Genomic DNA, 17,339 nt, shown 5'->3' with positions numbered 1-17,339 from the left:
GCACAGGAAACAGGCCCTTCGGCCCAACGAGCCCGCGCCGCCGCATCCTCCTACACCTACCCTGCCCTGCGTGTCTGTGAGTGGAACCCCTAACTTAGCCAGATTCAGGGGAGAATAGTGTCAATTTGGTAAACCAATCAGCTTAAGAGCACATCTTTGGGGTGTGGGAGGAAACCGGAGCGCCCGGAGGAAACCCACGCAACCACAGGGAGAATGCACAAACTCCCACAGACACAGGCCCAAATCCATGTATCTGCACGGCTAGCAGTGCTAGTCACTGAGCTGTTGCAGCGCCCGTCTACCGGTCCAGGATCAAGCGCACACACCGGCACAAAGTATTAGGCCACTCCCGGAACCTCCAAGAGCAGCCCACGCACGACCCACTGTGTGCATGCCCCTTGTTTGACAACAAGGTGGACCTCCACCTGCGGAATAAAAAGACAAAAACGTTAACATATAAGTCTGCATTTCTGGTGTCTCCCGAGGCTCTGACCCTATTTAATACCCCCTACTATAACCCTCCATCCTTGTTTCGCTCATGTGTCTATCTAAGTAAACCTTAAACAAGTCCAACATTCCTGCCTCCACCACCCTACTCGGTAGCGCGTTCCATACCCCCACGACCCTCTGCGTGAAGAACCTTCCTCTCGCATCCAAATTATACTTCTCCCCCCTCACCCTTAGATCATGACCTCTCGTAATTGTACCCAGTCTAGGGAGCAGCCTCTCACTATTGACTCTATCTATTCCCTTCAGTATCTTATATACCTCTAGCATGTCTCCCCTCAACCTCTGTCTTTCCAAGGAGAAAAGTCCCAGTTTCTCCAACCTTTCCTCGTAACTCAGTCCTTCCATGCCAGGCAACATCCTGGTAAACCTCCTCTGCACCCTCTCCAGAGTCTCCATGTCCTTCTGGTAGTAAGGTGAGCAGAACTGGACTCAGTACTCCAAATGCGGTCTAACCAACGTTCTGTACAACTGAAGCATTAGACGGCAGCTCCTATACTCTATACCCCTTCCTATAAAGGCTAGCATTCCATAAGCTTTCCTTACAACCTTCTCCACTTGTGTCGCAACCTTCATAGACTTGTGAACCTGCACTCCCAAGTCCCTCTGTATTTCTATACTCTTAATCGGTCTACCTTTTATGCTCCTCTCTGTATTATTCCTTCCAAAATGCATCACCTCGCATTTGTCAGGATTAAATTCCATCTGCCACCTATCTGCCCAATGTACCAACCTATCTATATCCTGCTGTATCACCTGACATTCCACCTCAGTATCTGCCAACCCTGCCATCTTGGTGTCATCCGCAAACTTGCTGATCACACCACGTACACTCTCTTCCAAGTCGTTTATGTATACTACAAAGAGGAGAGGTCCCAGTACTGAGCCCTGCGGCACACCACTGGTCACTGGCCTCCAGCCCGAAAAGGTCCCCTCAACAACTACCCTCTGTCTCCTATTGCCCAGCCAGTTCTCAATCCACCTAGCTACCTGTCCTTGTATCCCATGCGCCTTAACCTTTTCTACCATGAGGGACTTTGTCAAACGCCTTACTGAAATCCATATAGATGACATCAACGGCTCTCCCATCGTCAACCGTTTTTGTCACCTCCTCAAAGAATTCTACCAGATTCGTAAGGCAAGACCTCCCTCTAACAAAGCCATGTTGCGTATCCCTAATCAGATCGCAACGCTCCAAATGCTCATACATCCTACCCCTAAGTATTTTTTCCATTAATTTCCCTACCACCGATGTCAAACTCACCGGTCTATAATTTCCAGGGTTATCCCTACTACCTTTTTTAAACAGCAGTACCACATTTGCTACCCTCCAGTCTTCTGGGACCTCACCTGTGTCTAAAGAAGAGACAAAGATTTGCGCCAGAGGCCCAGCAATTTCATCTTTCACCTCCCTAAGCAGCCTGGGATAAATACCATCAGGCCCCGGAGCTTTATCCGTCCTTACGCTACCTAAAAGCCCTAGCACTTCCTCCCTCGTAATAGATATTTCCTGCCACTGATCCACAGCTCCCTCCAAGACACCGCACGACACCGAACCCCTCTCCTTCGTGAATACCGACGCAAAGTATTCATTCAGGATCTCCCCCATTCCCTCCGACTCAATACATAACTCCCCACTTTTGTCCCTAAGAGGACCAATTTTCCCTCTAACTACTCTCTTGCTCCTAATATAGGAATAAAATGCCTTTGGATTTTCCTTAATCCTATCAGCCATTTCATGCCCTTCTAACTCCCCTTTTTAGCTCCCTCCTACTCTGTCTATATTCCTCCAGCGCGCACTCCGTACCCAGTTGTTTCGACCTAACATACGCCTCCCTCTTCTTCCTTACCAAGTCTTCGATACCCCCTGTAATCCACGGCTCTCTAATCCTACCTTTCCCATCCTTCCACTTAACTGGAACATGCCTCTCCTGCAACATTTTCAGTTTGCCCTTAAAAGCCTCCCACTCGCCAATCGTGGACTTGCCAGCTAATAGTGCCTCCCAATCAGTGTCCTTCAGCTCCCTCCTAATCCGGCTATGGTGCGCCTTCCCCCAGTTCAGCACCCTCCCGTTTGGCCGGCACTCATCCCTTTCCATTTTTATCCTAAAGTAGACGGACTTGTGGTCACTGTTAGCCACATGTTCGCCTACCTCAACCTCAACCACCTGCCCCGGCTCATTACCCAACACTAAATCCAGTATAGCCCCTTCCCTAGTCGGGCTAGTTACATATTGCTCTAGGGACCCTTCCAAAACACATTTTACAAACTCCTCTCCCTCCGTACCCCCAGCTGTAGGCCCCCTCCAATCCACTCCAGGAAGATTAAAGTCACCCACTACAACCACCCTATTCTTCCTGCACCTATCCAAAATGCCCCTGCAAATGGCTTCCTCCACTGACCTCGGGCTGTTGGGTGGCCTATAGTATACCCCTAGCATCGTAATCTCTCCTTTTTATTCCTCAACTCCACCCACAGCGACTCAATCCCTAACTCTTCCATATTGTCCTCCCTCTGCACTACTGTGATGCTTTCCTTTACTAACAGTGCCACCCCTCCACCTCTCTTCAACCCTCCTCTGTCACACCTAAAACACTTATACCCAGGAACATTCAGCTGCCAGTCCTGCCCTTCACGTGACCACGTCTCCATTACAGCCACTACATCTAACTTCCTCACAAACATCAAGGCCCTAAGCTCATCCGTTTTTCCTGTCACACTCCTCGCATTGAAACAGACACAGTTCAACCCACCAGTGTCCCTCGGAACCTCCTTCTCCCTGATGATTTTCCTTTCACCCAACTCTCTCCCAGCCACATCCCCACCCCCCCTCCCTATTAGTTTAAACCATCCCTAAACACACCAGCTAACCTCCCTGCCAAGACACTAGTTCCCCTCCCATTCAAATTCTCTCCACCCCTCCTGTACAGTTGCCCTTCTCTCATAAATACCTCCCAGTGGTCTACAAAAGTAAAGCCCTCTACCCTACACCAATCCCTCAACCATGCATTTAGCTGCATGATCTCGTCATTCCTAGCCCTGCTGGTACTAGGCAGCAACCCAGAGAATGCCACCCTGGAGGTCCTGCTCTTCAGTTTGGACCCCAACTCCCTAAATTACCTACTGACATCTACCCTACTCCTCCTTCCTATGTCCCCCTCCCCTATGTGTATTATTACCTCTGCCTGGGTCCCCTCCCCTTTCAAAATTCCCTCTACCCTTTCTGTTACGTCCTGTACCCCTGCTCTAGGGAGGCAGACCACCATCCTGGAGTCATGCCTCTGCCCACAGAACCTCCTGTCAATGCCTTGGACCCTCCCATCCCCTACCACTATCACCTTGCCAGCCCCCTTCTGTCCCTGTGAGTCATTCTGGCCCTCCTGCCTATTCTTTTGTGCCCCAGATAATCCTGCTGAGCCATTAAACATTTTTTTTTCTCTTTCTGTCCCAGGAATGCAGAGGTTAACTGCAAGTATTCCCACAGCACACCGTGGCTAAGATCAATGTCACCAGGATTGTCCTGGTCTCTGTGGCTTATTTCCATACCTTGCAGGCTATATATACCATCATAAAATATCAAGTCTTCATGGTACCAGAGAGTACTGACTTGGGAGGACTTGCTGATCCTTAAGCCTTAGGAGACTAAATTAATATTGGTACTGGAACAAATGATTGGTATTTTTGGCACAAAGAGTGTAGCCCCTCTGTATTTGATGTCTGTCCTTTCTCTGCAGATTTTGTTCTGTCTCATAAAGTTTACAGATTTTTTTGTCATCAATCAAGTTAATGTATTCACATGCAGGCACAGGTGTTTTGATCCATCGCACTGTCTTTTTAATTTATTTTGGAAGCCTACATTCACCATTCTCATCTGTTGTTGATGCTGTTTAAGAAACAGGTCAACAAAATGAAAAAAATAAAGGAAGTGGGTTTGACTCTACTGTTAAGTTTGCAGTACATATATGGATATATTGGAATTGTCAGAATTGTGTGCAGCCTGCTACTGATTATAGTCCACACTGTTTCCATTTGAAGTCTTTCATTTTAATTTCATTCCACTTGTAGTTTGATTTCATTTGTGCAATCACTTCTTTCTTTTTCTCTCCCTTTCTCTTCCCTATCTGCTTCCGATCCTTATTTTTCCCTCCGTTCCAGCAGACAGATTGAACGGGAGAGCCTGCGCAAATTCAGGCACAGCCTCGGCTGTTTCAGTACGTTGGTTCTGCGGGCCGACAAAACTTCCCTTCAGCCTCTGACCCTGCAGCAGCAGCCTGACCCTGCCACCTGGTACTCTGACCTCTGTCTCTGCCTCCCAGGCACTCCATCTTTTCTCTTCTTCCCTGCATGATTGTCATTGCGGTTCGTTAACAGAAGTAATGAGCCTAGTGGAAAGAAAATTAAATACGGTGGCCACTACAGAAATGATGCACACAAACTTAACAATGGCCAGAAACGACAAAATAATTGATTTATATTGCATTTGCATAATGAGATGACTGTATACTAAAATGGTAATTGTCATGTGCATTACAATGAATGAAAAAGTAGCCTCTTCGGCTTTAGCTTTCCACTGGTTCAGTTCATAAGTGCAAAACATAGTATGTAACAAGCCATACAACAAGAAAATTCCAGAGCTAGGCCTGTGCTGACTTGTTAAATTGACTCTGATAAATTGGCTACCAGGGCTCTGAGCAAGCAAAAAACAAAATGAGCCATGATTTTGACCTTTAATTACATCTTGTGACTTCTGCTAGAAAGTTGTCAATATTTGAATGTCAGGTGAGGACAGATTAGGATTTAGCTGTGATATCCTTGAGCACTGATGTCCACTGTTGAAGTTAAAATGGATTATTGTGTGAATTGACAGATTTTGGAGCCACATCCTCTTCAGAAGAGGTATTATTTTACTTGAATACCTTTGGATGTTGATCAAAGTGATTTATTTCCAACATTGATCATGTGTTGTCATGCAGTGTGCCTTCAGTGAGTGTCTGCCTGTACAGCAGACACATGTGTGGCCAACTCTCCAAAATCAAAAAGGAGATGCCAAAATGGACACGGATTATTTTGTTATGGGAGTAGCCTCTGAAAACCATACTATAGTCTTGTGACTTCCAAGAAATTAGATCTGCCACTTGTTTTAATTTGAAAGTGTGCATCTCCCTTAGCGGGTAAATAGATTGTCCAGTGTGGCCTTGAACCATACAGAATTGGAAGATCCCAGGTTGGATCCCTGTCTGTGTTATGTTATCTCATCTCAACCATTACAATGTGAAGAGTGTCTTAACTAATCTTTTGACCACTGAGTTAGAGAAAGGAGGCAATGTCAACCCAAGTTTCAGTGTTCCTGCTGGATACTTCACTTGTGGATGTCAGAGAAGAAAAGGATCAATCTTCCCATGTCAAATAGTTTCCTATATTTATCTCTGTTTGCACATGAAGAATAGCTATATGGGTGAAGTGTTGCAGAGCTGGTAGAACCCCACAACTTGATTTCATGTTTTGTTTTGGGTGGGGGGAGGAATAAAATTTCCATGTAAAATAATGCATGTTTCAATGGTTAGATCTATTTCAATAAATTTTACAGTTTGTGTAACTCTTGCGAATCATAAATGCCCCTCCCAACATTTTCCAAATGTCGGCATCCTGAATAATTACCAGCACTACTTAGAACATGAGTGCTTTTGGATTGGCCATTTAGTGCACTGCTTATATATATCCTGTGCTGGTAACATTTTTTTAATTTAAAAGCCAATCAACTGTTTAGCTGCTAACGATCATTGTGATTAGTTTTGTCTCTTGAGAGAGATGCCAAATAGAATCTAACAGCCTGATGCATGGAGTGAGAACTGATTGACCTCAATATGGCCTTTACCGAGTCAAATTCCTGTTGCTGAATGGTACATGCATGGAAGTCTTCTGTTGTCCACTCTGCTCTCTCTCTCTTGCATGAGTTGAGGCTACAGATTAAGCTTAGGTAAACAAGGTAATGATCTCAGAAATCAATACAAAACAGTTCACAACAGGTCAGAATCAGTACATTTCATTTCCTTTGACACTCTCTTGTTAAACAAACTTCAACGCTTTATCATAGAACATTACAGCGCAGTACAGGCCCTTCAGCCCTCGATGTTGCGCCGACCAGTGGAACCAATCTAATGACCTTCTAACTTAAACTATTCTAATGTTATCCATGTGCCTATCCACTGACCATTTGAACGCCCTTAAAGTTGGCAAGTCCACAACTGCTGCAGGCAGGGCATTCCACGCCCTTACTACCCTCTGAGTAAAGAACCTACCTCTGACATCCGTTCTATAATTATCACCCCTTAATTTAAAACTATGTCCCCTCGTGTTAGCCATCACCATCCGAGGAAAAAGGCTCTCACTGTCCACCCTATCCAATCCGTTGATCATCTTGTATGCCTCAATCAGGTCACCTCGTAACCTCCTTCTTTCTAATGAAAATAACCAAGTCCCTCAGCCTTTCCTCATAAGACCTTCTCACCATACCAGGCAACGTCCTGGTAAACTTCCTCAGCACCCTTTCCAGTGCCTCCGCATCTTTCTTATAGTGCGGCGACCAGAACTGTACGCAATACTCCCAAGTGTGGCCGCACCAGAGTTTTGTACAGTTGCAACATGACCTCATGGCTCCGAAATTCAATCCCTCTACCAATAAAAGCTAACACACTGTACGCCTTCTTAACCTTATCAACCTGGGTGCCAACTTTCAGGGAGCTATGCACATGTACCCCGAGATCTCTCTGCTTGTCAACATTACTAAGAGTCCTTCCATTAGCCCTATATTCTGTACTCCTGTTACTCTTACCAAAGTGAATCACCTTACACTTTTCCGTATTAAACTCCATCTGCCAGCTCTGCAGCTTATCTATGTCCCTCTGCAAACTGTAACATCCATCCTCACTGTCTACAACTCCTCCAACTTTGGTGTCGTCAGCAAATTTACTAGTCCATCCTTCTACACTCTCATCTAGGTCATTTATAAAAATGACAAACAGCAGTGGCCCCAAAACAGATCCTTGAGGTACACCACTTGTAACTGAACTCCAGGTTGAATATTTCCCATCGACCACCATCAGTCCTCTGTCTGTTCACCAAACGCACTTGCATTACATATAGCATTTGTGAAGCTGAGATATAGGTTTTTTATTTATTTTCTTTGCTATTGATGATGTATTTCCCCCGCACCAGTTGTTTTAGACAAGTATAACAGTTAGCTCCCCTCTCTCTCCCTGGCCTGTGCAGCATACTCTTCTTTTATAAAGACACATACAAAGTACTTGTTAATATCTCTGCTTTTTCTCCAGCCTCCAAGTGCATGACTCCCTTTTTTTAATCCCTAGTCAGCCCTACTCTTTTGTCACCCTGTTATTTGTATTCTTACAGCAGACCTTGGCTTCTTAGCTGCCGGCCTCTCTTCTTGCTCCTGTCTTGCTTTTCTTATCAGTTTTTCATTTCCGCTCCGGCCCTTCAATATTCAGCCTGATTCTACATTGTATTTTCTACCTGTTATCTGTCATACGCACACTTCTCCGTTTTCATCTTCACCTCTACCAGTCTTGTAATCCAGGTTGCTCTAGGTTTATTTGTCCCATCTTTCCTATTCAAGGGAATATACTTGACATTGCCTGCAATGTTAACTTTTTAAGGTGGCCCAGTGTTCAGTCATTGTTTTTTCTGCTAGCTCTGCATGTATACCTATACCTTGGGGACTGCACCAGTTCAAGAAGGCAGCTCACCACCACCTCCTTGAAGGCAACTTGGAATGGGCAACAGCAAGCTGAAAAACAGCGATGCCCGCATTTCGTAAATGAATTTTTAAAAATTCTCTCCCTCCAGTAATACCATCTTTCATCAGTATTGCCACTCTGTCCCTTTTTTTCTTCTTTTGTCTCTCATAAACACCTTGTATCTAGGAATATTTAGTGCCAAGTCCTGCCCTTCTTTGAACCAGGCCTTCTTTATTACAATAACATAATTGTTCCATTTGCCAATCTGTGCCTATCGTTCACCAATCTTATTAAGTCACATTCCCAGTATTTACATATGTTATAGTTCAGGTCAGAAACTCAAGCCCACCTTGATCATAAGTTCTGCACCTTGATTTTGGCTAGGATATGTTTCACTTCAGATATGATTCAAATCACCCATTAAGGGGCTTTTATCAAACAAAGTTTATCTAAGAATATAGTTAACATGTATAATAAGAATATCAATAATAATTTCCATCAATCACAAACAACACAAAACAACCATGATAATGTATAACTCTCAACAAATATATCTAAAATGTTCCAAACAAACCCTTGCTATAGACAAAACCCTTTAAAGAGATTCAACACTGCAAAGTCTAATGCTCACGTGATACTGGAAATGAGTTTTTTGTTAGAGAATTGAAAACTGTCTTGTGAGTTCGAGTCGTCCTATTGACACACCCAGAATGGTTTGAAGTCAAAACAGTTCCCCAGAACCCCAGGTAGACTCTGATCAAGCCAGCAATGGCAGATTTTCTACTCCAGGAAAGCTTTCAGCTAATCTGCAGAATTTACAAAACCAGGGGGAGAGAGACTTCTTTTCAGCTTGCTGTCCCTTCTAAAACCAACCCAAACCTACAGCTCCAAACTGAAAATGAAAAAATACTCCTACCACCTGACCTGCCAACCAGTTTTTCTCCTAACAATGCAGAGTCATAAATATCCCAGTAAAAATAAATAACCCCCCATTTAAGCAGCAGTAAAAGGACATCTCCAGCCAGCAACATAATAAAAAATCTACTGAAGCCAAAAAGGCCTGCTTGAAACTGCAGAAAATATAATTAGCAAAAAAAAATCTCTTAAAGGTATATTAATGTCACACATGCACATTAATCCTGATTTAGGCATTTTTATGCCCTGTCACTGGGATAGTATGCATATCTTGCACTTTTAACATTTTTTTGTGAGATTTTTAACTGAGTTAAATTTTAACATTGCATAGGTGTAAATTAACCATAAAAATGTTGATTCCATAAGGGGCCTTAGTCGGAAGAAGGATAGGAGGTGAAACCAAGCATTTTTATTTTGGAATGTAGTTCGGTGGGATCTGGTAGCTTGAATGACTAGCTATTCTTAATGTGAGTCTGGGATACAAACATTGGCAAGTGATGGGCATTGCAACCATGCCTAATCCTCACCCACATACAAACTATCCAGCAGCAGTGAGTGGGCAGAATCTAGAACCCTCACCAAGGAACACTGAGATTAGTTATAATGCCTTAGTTATTGTAAAGCCTCAGTTATTGCCCTGACTGAGATCAACCAACGCTATCCAAGTCTTGTATATTAGTACCAAACTGATCACACAGTGGAAGCCACCAAGCTTTTGAAGAATTCCATACCAATTTTAAAAATATGTGGATGTTCATCCTATTTAGGAAAGCATCAAGCCCAAACTTTGTGTCTTCAATGTATCATGGAGTCTTATCCACAGGTTTAAATTAATGTTCCCTTAATTTAAGCTATAGGTACCAATAATGTTCTTGCCCTAAGGTTTATCCTCCAGTGAGGCAATAGTATTAAGGACAACTACTTCCAGACCAAAAGTACTAAATTCAGTCAATACAAACCAATTATTAAGAAATTTAAGCAAAAGTAAACCTGTATAAGGTGGGCTTTGTGGGCCTGATTGTCAGCGCTTGAGGGCCAGATTGGACACCATGCCATAGAGAATCATTGGCATTGCACGTCCCATCTCAATCCTGGATTAATTTGTTAAATGGCCATACTATTAGTGTAGACTTGCTTGAATATTGCTTTAATTCCAGAGGCCCAGCAGTATATTAATTGAGTGATTAATGGTTTTTCTTTTTTTCCCCCCTTTTCTCCTGTGCCCCTGCTGTTTTGCTATTTTGCCCGTTAGCTTTATGCCCTGCTCGGAAAGGATACATGTTGCTGTAGCTGAGATGGCAGCTCTTTTTCCAAAGGTGAGTCATTTTAAAAAATATATATATTTTAGTTTCCCTAAACAAAATGATGTTAATTCTAAGTAAAATTTTCAGGTAAAGTTAAATGATTGGTCAAACGACAAGCTAGAAGCTGCTAGTTCAGGTTGGAAAAGGGAATGGGAAAGGATGAAAGGTAACATGAGTCTAGTGGAGGCTTTGGAAAGTCAAGAGATCCGGAAGGTCTTTCATTCCATCTCTTTAGGATGTTCTAGGACAATCTTTACGTATTTTATCTACTGTGTCCTGGTGGGAGCTCAAATTTATTGTTTATAAGTGGTTTCATAATGTCACACCTGGCAATGGAAATACTGAACAAAGGTAATCTTCTGGTGGCCTCATTAATCTGATACCAAGCCAGGAAGTTCTGCAAATAGTCCAGAGTACATTTAGTGATTGACCTGCAGGCAAGACTACTAATCCAACATAGTGGTAAATCTACAAATGAGTTGATACTGTTCCTACTTGGCATGAAGTAAATCTGGCAAGTCAGTGTCTTGATTGATAAGGTGGTCCTGGCAGTAAAGCAGTAAGAAATTTACTCAGACCTCTGCGCTCAGCCTTCAGTCCTAATGAAGCTCAATGCAAGTTTAGTGAACAGCATCATATCTTGCAGTTAAGTATTTCACAGACTTCTGAACTGTATCTATTAGGCTGTGTGGCTCTAGTATAGTTGACTAAACTCCAGAACTGATCTTGCCAACTTGTCCTTTGTGTTTAAATTAGTGGGATGTCTTCTTTGGAGGATAGTGTAAACTTCATGTCAAAGGAAAATATGCAGATGCTAGAAATCTGAAATAAAAAGAATGCTGGAAATACTCGGTAGGTCAGGTAGCAGAAATAGAGGAAGAAACAGAATTAGCATTTCAGTTTCTATTCCTTACTGAGATGTGGGCATCGCTGGCTAGGCCTGCATTTATTGCCCATCCCTAGGTGCCTTTGAGAAGGAGAAGGTGAGCTGCTTTCTTCAGCAGTTGCAGTACCTGAGGTGTAAGTACAGTGCTGTTAGGGAGGGAATTCCAGGAATTTGACTCAGCAACAGTGAAAGGACGTTGATATATTTCCAAGTCAGGATAGTGTGTGACTTAGAGGAGAACCTTCAGGTGGCGTTCCCATGTGTCTGCTGACTTTGGTCTTTTGGATGAAAGTGACGGTTTGAAAGGTTGATAACCTTGCATCTCTAACCTTTTCCAGTTTGAATGAAAGAGTTTTGAGTAAGTGCAGAGGCAAGGAGAAAGTGGGGAAGGGAAGAGAGAACAAGAGGGAACGTCTGTGACAGAATAGATGGTAGAGCAGATTAAATGAAGAAAGTGATAATGGTGCAATCCAGAGAGTGGTAATAAGACAAGAAAATAAATGAAAGATGGGTCTGGAGAAACTGAAAATCCTACACAAGTAGGATCGTTGCCACCAATTGCTGTTTGAAGAGTTGCCAGCAGTAGTTATAATCTGAAATTGTTGAACAAGTGTTGAGTTGAGAAATCTGTGAAATGCTTAATTGCAAGATACGGTGCTGTTCACCAAACTTGCATTGAGCTTCATTAGGACTGAAGGCTGAACGCAGAGGTCAGAGTGAGAATGAAGCAGTGAATTATAATGGCAAATGACTGGAAGTATGCTTGCAGATTGAATGGAGTTGTTCAGCAAAGTGATTAAATTATCTGTGTTTGTTTTTTCGGCTGTGGAATGATCTATATCATGAACACCAAATGCAGTACATTAATGTGAATGAAGTCCAACTCTTCCACCCTCCCCAACCACTGTTCTAACTTTTTTCCCAATTCTAAAGAAAGGTTATCGACTGAAACATTAACATGATCACTGCTGCAATAACTTCAAAAGCAACTAGTTGTGGTTTCAAGTTATCAAGAGTTTATTACCAATGATATTTATACATAGAGTCTGACAGAACTGCAACACATCTCTATTCTGTGCTCCTCCCTGATCCAACTGAGGTGTCTCCGGACCAGACACATTGCACCAATTGGCTCATCTTCCTGTGCAGTCTCTCCATTGAATCTGGCCTGATTACGTAGCCTTCAGGGTCTCCTCCCTTAAAAGGACCACGCTACCACAGCTACCTGTGTGTACTCCTCCATAGCTCAGTGTGGGAATTTTATATATGGTCATTAATTCTCTGCATACCAGAAACCCAACTGATCAAAGTAAAGTTACTACATATCTCATAGATTCCTACTGTACAGAAGGAGGCCATTTGGTCCACAGTGTTTGCACCTACCACAATCCCACTCAGGCCCTATCCACATAACCCTAGCTAGTCCCCATGGCACTATGGGACAATTTTTAGTACGGCTAATCCACCTAACCTGCACATCTTTGGACTGTGAAAGGAAACCGGTGCACCCGGAGGGAACGCATGCAGACAGTGACCCTAGCCGGGAATCAAACCTGGGTTCCTGGTGCTGTGAGATAGCAGTGCTAACCACTGTGCCACCCCAATATTGTTAGATTTTCTAATGTTTTGTCACATTACCGGGACTTTGAAACCAGTGCATATTTTTCTGTTGATTACATGTTGTGTGGAGAGTAACAAATCAAGACTGTTTCTGTCACTGTGTAGAAACCTCGTTCAGAGATGGTTCGGGCCTCACTAAGGCTATTAACTTCGAGCGCGTACAGACTCCAGTCAGAATGTAAAAAAGCATTGCCAGCAGAACCTGGTCCCACATCTGACATCCAACTGGTAACACAGCAAGTGATCCAGTGTGCATATGATATTGCCAAGGCAGCCAAACAACTCGTTACCATAACAACAAAAGAAAACAACAACTGATTTTTCTTTCCCTTTTTTATTTACAGATTTTTTTTATATAAAAGTAAACTGTTCTGGATATGTACCAGAATTGGTCTGGGCTTTCTGTCAGTATTATGTTTGCATGCTTTTTTTAATATTATTTACAATTTTGGGTATGAAAATACCTTCTTTCTGCCCTATATGTTTGCAGCAGAGTTATGCTATTTTTTCTGGGTGCTATTTTCATTATTTGACCTGAATATCTGCTGGCAAAATATTGCTTTCTGGGAGTTAAAGCAGACAAGTAACAGTTGGTTAGAATTGTACGTATAACTGAAATGTATCGGTAATAGCAGAAATGTGTAGAAACTAAAGTTCAACAGTATTTTCTAAATTATGCAAAGTCGGAGAAACATTGTTTGAAGTTGCTGCATTGGAGGGTGGGAGGTAGAAAGGATATTTGTATGCACCAAAGCTATAAATAAGGTTTGAATTATTGTGTTGGTAATGGTACAGGACTCATAGTGAGGGAAACAAATGAAAGTTGCAATGGGTATGAAGAGGACAGGGGAAGTCAGTATGTATTTGATAAGTGATGTCGAACGTGGGTTTAGAAAGTCTTTAGATTGTATAAGGAGGGGGATAAAAATCAGGCACCAGGCTGATGTTGAAAGGCTGTAATGTCAAATTTCCTGGGATTATGAAAGTGACCAGAGATTTTAGCTGAAACCAAAAGACTGTAGCCTGTTGCTCTGCACTTGAAATGAGTATTACCTGAAGTGGAAATAAAATGCAGGACTATGGGGAAAGAGCAAGGGAGTGGGACTAATTGGGTAGCTCCTTCGAAGAGCCAGCACAAATGTGATGGGCTGAATGATACTGCACAGAAGCAGGCTATTCAAGAAGTTATGAAAAATTTACAGAGAGCAGGTCCATATTTATTTAGCTTTAGTAAGTGGGCTAAATCTAATTTTTTAAAAAAATCATGTTTTCTACTTTGTCAGCAGGATATTATCGAAGTTCTGTTGATCACGAGTCACAATATAACTGTTTTTAGTTTTGTTTACTCTTTCAATGGAGCATTACACTATCATAAATAATTGCTAATGAATTCTCACGTACGTGAATAGTTTTAACCATGCTCGTTCGTTCAGCAACATGCACAAATTTTAACCCAGGGGCTGTATAAATCAGATTGGTCAAAGCATAATTCAACTAAAAGCCATACTCATCATTGCTTTGTGCAATTTGTACCTCATAATATTATGGCTTTTGACCGACATGACTGACAGCATTGTGTTTATGCAATGTATAACCAACCCTTTAGATTAATTAGGCTTTTTCTGTGGAAGATATTTTACATATTCATGTTTAGATTATGAATGCAGAAGCTTTTTATCATCCATCTTTGCCTGTCATTGTACAGTATTTTTGGTCAGTTCATTCTAAGGATGATGGTTTATTTTTTGTTTGTAAACCTTTAATGTTGACAAAATTTGTGAAATGGTCAGTAAATTGTAGTGAAATTTATAGTACTTTTTGCATTAAATTCCCATTGCTGTAAAACTGCAAAACAATCAGCTGCAGTGTTTAAAACCCTTCTGGCGTGGGGATTTCAACCTTTAGATGCAGAACCCAAAACAGACGAGACTAGCACAACCTCGTTTGGACCGGTGTAGCTGTGGCTTCCAATTCTCCTTGATGGTAAGTGAATTAGCAGATAGAGGAATAGGGAAGTTGCCAAATTTTTATGCAAGTGATTTTGAAACGGTTAAACTGGGCATCCCAGTTGATTTTGTATTGATGATTGAATCTGCACCTAGACTAATGCAATTCAAAATATGGTGTGGATTTGAACTGGCAGGACCAGTCCAGAAGTGCACTTCCTGCCAGCAACTCAGTGCCATTGCTAGCAGTTGTGAGATGGGAGGGGCAGGGATCAGCATGGGAAACTTCCCAAGTCATTATAGTCATGTGTATAAAGAAGAAACTGTTGCGGGAGAAGATAATGAGAACATTTAATGAAGAAAGGGGTTAATCACAATTGCAGATGTTTGTCCTGAGCATAGTGACGGCAGTCAGTTTATGAACTTTTAGTTAGGTTCAAAGTGGGAGAAGGAAAAGTCAGTAAGATGATGTAGATGGGTTAGTATTTGATTTGTGATTGAGGCAAGCACATAAGTATATTCATGCAGGTTGTACTCAGGATCTTCTTACTTGGAACGTGAAAAATGAAGGGGAAAAATTATTTTCAGGCGAGGGTGGGTTTTGTGGTACTGTTAATTGATAATTAAATGTTCCTAATAAATGACTACACAGGGATTGGCACTACCGAACTTCAGCATGAAATCTAGGCGTCAGTGTAGTTCTGGGGCTGGACTTGACAAATTTTCCAGTGTTGGTCTATTTTCTCTGTTCCAAGGACTAGCAACCTTTGGGGGCAGGGGAGTGTACTAAGATTTTTTTTCACTTTTCTCTCCCCAGAATGAGTGAATCCCCTACATAACTTTGCACTGTACCTGTCATATGGCTCTTCCTGTATAATATGTCACTTTCAGCAGCTAATGGCTATATGGAAACCAATTAAGCATGGAAATGTGTACAGTTTGTAATGATGTGTTTACTCTGATTTATTAAATACATTACATGATGTACATACAGTATCCTCTGGATTATTTTCTTTCTGTATGCCATTCATTGTTTAGACTTTCATTTATTGCAATTAATAGATTAACTAGATCAAGACAGAACCCTTAGGAACATTAACATACAGATGGATCAGGCCTGCAGGTCCACAAGTGGGAACACGGATGGCCAAGATGATTAAGATGGTTATGGCATGCTTCATCAGCTGGGGCATTGAGTACAAGAGTTGGAAAATCATGCTGCCGCTGTATAAAATCTTGGTTAGGCCACCCTTTGTTAATATTAATGTGTGTATATTTAAATGTCTTAAAATTGTATCGTATAACATAACTTTGCTTCTTTAATATAATAAAATGCCCCAAAGTGATGAACAAAAAACAAAGTATGGCGCCAGATTTCTTACTTGGTCAGATGACCAAAAATATAACTTTCACTGAGTGGCTTCAAGGAGGACATTAAGTTGGTAAGCTGCAAGGAGCGATTTCCAGAGCTTAAGGCCTAGGCAGCTGAACGCGGGACTATCATTGATGAAACAAATGAAATAAGGGATGATAAAGGGGCCAGAATTAAATGAGCACTGATATCTTTGGAAGGCAATGGAAGGGTTAAAAACAAGAAAGAGCGTTTAAAAGTTAGGACATTATTACTTGTCCTGGAGTGAATGTAAGTAACCAGGAATTCTGTAGTGAATGTAGCTCACTTCCTAATGTCCCAAAGCTTGTCTGCAATCTACAAGGTAGGATGTGTTGGAATACACTACACTTACCTGAATGAATACAATTCCAACAATACTCAAGGTGCTTGGTACCATCCAAGGCAAAGCAGCCCTCTTGATCGGCAATCTATCCATACAAACTAGCAGCAGGAGTAGGCCACTGAGCCCCTCAAACTTGCTCCACCATTCAATAAGATCACAGCTGAATTGATTGTAACCTCAACTTCACTTTCCCCCCCTGTCCCGATAACCTTTCAGCCCCTCTGAAAAATATTGAGACTCAGTTTCCACTTATTACTCAGCTATTAATTTAAACACCTTCCAGAAACTCCAGTTTAACCATACAGACAAACGAACAGCAGTCTATTCTTTAACTCATTCAACAATCTTCCTTCACACTTTTGATACCAAATCAAACTTAAACAGTTGCAAGTCTTCTACTGAACTTTAACTCTTAACTGAACATTAACTTTAAATATTTAACTGAAAATAGATACTAAGTTTAAGAAAAACCTTGGCCAAGAATATTCCCAATGTAGAATCATGGTTCTTTCTCTGAAGATTCCTTCAGGGCACATTTACAATGGTGAATCTCTATAGAGTTATCATTGGCAAACAAAGGACTGCACGTCTTTTGTCTACAACTTTCTTCAAATGCTTCCATAAGTATCTCTGTCATCCAGCCAATTGTTTGTAACCAGAAACCAATCAC

General features: G+C 42.0%; 1 protein-coding gene across 10 annotated transcripts in view; it reads left to right on the top strand.

Annotated features, from left to right (window-relative positions):
* The window catches only part of git2a (G protein-coupled receptor kinase interacting ArfGAP 2a), an 85,753-nt gene extending 69,833 nt beyond the window's left edge, over positions 1-15,920 (top strand). For 5 of the 10 annotated variants that reach the window (XM_080208121.1, XM_080208119.1, XM_080208118.1 and 2 more), the window contains 2 exons: positions 10,430-10,493; positions 13,093-15,920. In XM_080208121.1, the coding sequence (XP_080064247.1) occupies positions 10,430-10,493; positions 13,093-13,305 (277 nt within the window). In that variant the 3' untranslated portion in view covers positions 13,306-15,920. Of the gene's footprint in view, positions 1-4,663; positions 4,796-10,429; positions 10,494-13,092 lie in introns of all 10 variants that reach the window. The other 5 variants (XM_080208113.1, XM_080208111.1, XM_080208114.1 and 2 more) reach the window with 3 other exon arrangements.
* The last annotated feature ends 1,419 nt before the right edge of the window (positions 15,921-17,339 follow it).

The sequence above is a fragment of the Carcharhinus amblyrhynchos genome, chromosome 20 (assembly GCF_965287045.1).
Source record: "Carcharhinus amblyrhynchos chromosome 20, sCarAmb.v2.hapA, whole genome shotgun sequence".
Lineage (NCBI taxonomy): Eukaryota > Metazoa > Chordata > Chondrichthyes > Carcharhiniformes > Carcharhinidae > Carcharhinus > Carcharhinus amblyrhynchos.
This window is presented reverse-complemented; position numbering and strand designations above follow the sequence as displayed.